This window comes from Lepisosteus oculatus, chromosome 27 (assembly GCF_040954835.1).
Source record: "Lepisosteus oculatus isolate fLepOcu1 chromosome 27, fLepOcu1.hap2, whole genome shotgun sequence".
In the NCBI taxonomy this organism is placed as follows: Eukaryota; Metazoa; Chordata; class Actinopteri; order Semionotiformes; family Lepisosteidae; genus Lepisosteus; species Lepisosteus oculatus.
The window spans coordinates 6,341,713-6,345,354 of record NC_090722.1 but is presented as its reverse complement, the minus strand read 5'-3'; the positions used below and the strand labels follow the sequence as shown (position 1 = coordinate 6,345,354).

The window sequence follows — 3,642 nt, the reverse complement described above, 5'->3', positions numbered from 1 at the left end:
GTGTTAGTCAGTCAGCTAGTCAGGGTGTTAGTCAGGGTGTTAGCCAGTCTGCTAGTCAGGGAGTTAGTCAGGGTGTTAGCCAGTCTGCTAGTCAGGGTGTTAGTCAGTCTGCTAGTCAGGGTGTTAGCCTGTTTGGTAGTCAGGGAGTCAGTGTGTCAGTTTTTCTTGGTGTTTCTTAGTGTCAGATGGTAGTGTGCTGGTCGGGGTGTTTGTTAGTGTGTCAGTCAGTTAGTCTGTCAGCATGTTAACGTGTAAGTCTGAGTGTTAAGTCTGTCCCTCAGGGTATCAGTCTGTTAGTCAGGGTGGTACTGTAGGTTATAAGAGTTAATTCAATGAGGCTCTTTGTCTGTGGGTCAGTCTTTCAGTCAGGCAGTGAGCCCAATTCCTCATCAGTCTTTTATTTCCCTGCTATTTCCAGTCACAGTCCCCAGCGGCGGGAGAGCGGGATGGGGCGGGGCTGTGGGTCCGGACAGACAGACGGACTCCCGGCTCCCCGGCGACAGCGGGAGAGCCGCCCCCTCTCCCGACTTCACAGAAAGACTCTTTCCCAGTCTAGGAGAAGGGAGGAGTAAGTACACGGGGGTTTTTTTTATCCCTGGGCAGGAGCGAGTCATCGCCCCAGCTGCGCAGGCGGTGTCCCTCTGTATAAAGAGACCTTGCGGAGCCCAGTGCAGCCGCACTCCGAACCCAGCACCGCCAGCGAACCCGTCTCGCCCCTCAGGGCTCGGTTCGCCTTCCACAGCCAGGTGAGTGGGGCTGATCGAGCACGGCCGGTTGTAGCAGACGAGACACAGAGTACCAAAGCGCAGGTCTTGTGAGACGGTTCTGCTTTGTACCGTTGCGAAACGTTAATTCGTGTTCAGAATCCCAGAGAAGAATGAAGCAGCCCGCGTTACGAAAGGTGCCTCTTGTTATTGCCTGCAACAGGAACAGCCACAATAATAATTGCAGCGCTCACCGCAGTTGTTATTGCTTCAGAACGAAGCACGCGTGGGCGCGCCTGGCTGTGGAAGGTGTGTGCCTCCTCCCGGCGCGCGACGCGACCCCACACCACGCCCCTCGCGAGCCGGAGACCGGACACGCGCTGGAGCTACACCGCGCGGAGGGAGGGAGTCAGAGAACTGGGGGGGCTGGGGGACTTTCATAAAAGTTAGAGGCCTCGTCAAAATAGCATTTATCGATATCTCAGATCGATATTTCAAATATCTTTAAATATTTATTGCAGGTATATTTGAATGAGAACTCATTTCATACGGATATCTTTAACTGACTTATAGAGTTGTGTCTCACTGTGTGTCAAGAGATCTTGAATTGATTTAGAGGTATCTCGACATGATGGTTTGGTTACCGTGCTGCAGTAAATATACTGACAGGTTGGTGCCACATGGTAAGAATCCGATTGCGGTTCTGAGCCTCCGGACTGAGCTCTCGTGTTCTTGTGTGCTCAGCAGAAGCAGAAGCAGAAGCTCTGGGCGCTCCGTGCAGCCGGCCGGCCGGTGGGAAGCCATGTCGAAGCTGGAGGTGGCGGTGAGGAGCCTGGTGGAGCTGTTCGAGCACTACGCCAGCCAGGACGAGCACAAGTGCCAGCTGAGCAGCGCCGAGCTCAAGCAGCTGCTGCAGGCCGAGCTCACATCCCCGGAGTTCAAGGCAAGAGGGGCTCCGAGCTGCACCTGCACTGCACACTCCTGCACTTGCACTGCACACTCCTGCACTAGTGACAGTGCACACTGCTGCACTAGTGACACTGCACGAGTGACACTGCACACACCTGCACTGCACACTTCTGCACGAGTGACACTGCACACACCTGCACTGCACACTTCTGCACTAGTGACACTGCACACTCCTGCACTTGCACTGCACACTCCTGCACTAGTGACAGTGCACACTGCTGCACTAGTGACAGTGCACACTGCTGCACTAGTGACACTGCACGAGTGACACTGCACACACCTGCACCGCACATTTCTGCACTAGTGACACTGCACACTTCTGCACTAGTGACATTGCACACACCTGCACTGCACATTTCTGCACTAGTGACACTGCACACTTCTGCACTAGTGACACTGCACACTCCTGCACTAGTGACAGTGTACACTGCTGCACGAGTGACACTGCACATACCTGCACTTGCCCTACACACTACTGCACTGCACACACCTGCACGAGTGACACTGCACATGTTTGCACTGCACACTGAGACCTACATGAGTACCGCTGCACAGAGGCACACACGAGTTACACTGCATGCAAAGCTGCACACAGAAATTTGCACACATCATGTACCCCCAACGGAGCACACAAAACACTGCACGCAGAACTTTAGACACAGCACGACACTCAAAATGCTCCTTGTGAACACAGAGCAATGCACACAGGACACTGTATCTAGCGGCTGTGACTCCTGATCAGCTCAAGTAAACTAAAAAGATCCCACTTGATCCCAGAGATTGGGGACCTCTGGGAAGTGTGCTGATCCAATCCCAGTGATGAACCCCCCCGTCTTCCTTCTGTTTGTGCCTGCAGACCAAGTTCGACCCCGCGGACATCGAGGAGGTGATGGCCAAACTGGACAAGAACCACGACGGAGAGGTCAACTTCCACGAGTTCTGCAAGTTCGTGGGCATGCTGGCCCAAGGCTACTACAGGTGCCAGAAGGGCAAGGCCAAGAAGTGACCACACCGACCGCCCCGGACCCTCACTGACCCCGCTCTGCAGCGCTGCACCCCACACCTCGCCGCCCCGCGCCCCAGCTCTGTCTCCATGCCCCACCCTGGTTATTACTCAAGGACCTCCTGACCTCAGTGTCCGCTAGCTTTCAGTCCAGTTGCTAGACCGGTATGTTGAGCTAATAAGCCTATGAATGAATTAGACCCTTGTAATGGCTGGTCCGGAGAGCTCTGGTCTCGTGTGGGCTTGATCGCAGTGGGATCTAGTGTGTGATTGTGCACAGGGCTCTCACTGTGAGCAAAGACATTAAAGAGTCATTTGTACCCAACACTTGTTGTCAGCTTGGTTCTTCTGTCTGGGTCATTGAAATAGCTGCATCACCTCGGGGGCACCTCGAACCTAGACACCAGCTCGAACCCTGACACCAGCTCTAATACAGACTCGAACCCTGACACCAGCTCAAACCCAGACACCAGCTCTAATACCGACTCTGACCCAGACACCAGCTCGAGCCCTGACACAAACTCCAACACTAACACAAACCCTGGCACCAAGGGTACAGCAGCAGTGCCCCCACCTGGGACTTGAACCTGCATCCCTCCAGTTTGGAGTCCACAGCCCTGAGGGGTCCTGCCTGCTGCTGCCCTGCTGTACCCCGGGGGTGTCCAGCTCCAGTCCGGTTAGCCCAGTACTTCACTCAATTAGGCCTAATTATTCAATCCACAAGGCCCGCTATCAGCCAATCACCCAATTCATTAATTAGACCTCTACAGTTCGGGTACTGGCCTGGAATGCCCTGGCCCTAGTCCAGTTCTTTAATTAACTGAGACCTTAATTGACCTATAAAGCTGGTTGATTGGCTCCTTGATAAAGTTCTTCCTGTTCAGGAGGTGGAGATCTCGAATGACTTTGTTACCTCCAGCATGTTAACAACTGAGCACAGCCAGAGACTCAGATTACTCCCGACAT

At 54.0% G+C, this 3,642-nt stretch overlaps 1 protein-coding gene across 2 annotated transcripts; it reads left to right on the top strand.

The window, feature by feature from the left end:
• The first annotated feature begins 468 nt into the window (after nt 1-468).
• s100w (S100 calcium binding protein W) lies at nt 469-3,001 on the top strand. 2 transcript variants are annotated; one of them, XM_015336466.2, is made up of 3 exons: nt 469-746; nt 1,449-1,647; nt 2,530-3,001. In XM_015336466.2, exons 2-3 carry the CDS (start codon nt 1,507-1,509, stop codon nt 2,677-2,679), a joined length of 291 nt encoding a protein of 96 aa, XP_015191952.1. In that variant the 5' UTR covers nt 469-746; nt 1,449-1,506; the 3' UTR covers nt 2,680-3,001. The 2 variants fall into 2 exon arrangements, with proteins under 2 accessions (XP_015191952.1, XP_006641787.1); XM_006641724.3 differs by having other exon boundaries at nt 662-746; nt 1,452-1,647.
• The last annotated feature ends 641 nt before the right edge of the window (nt 3,002-3,642 follow it).

Bases quoted from the DNA above. Each gene is read 5' to 3' on its own strand.
- s100w (XM_015336466.2), top strand. From the start codon at position 1,507: ATGTCGAAGCTGGAGGTGGCGGTGAGGAGCCTGGTGGAGCTGTTCGAG. The intron at 1,648-2,529 runs GCAAGAGGGGCT...TTGTGCCTGCAG, and splicing joins TCACATCCCCGGAGTTCAAG to ACCAAGTTCGACCCCGCGGA.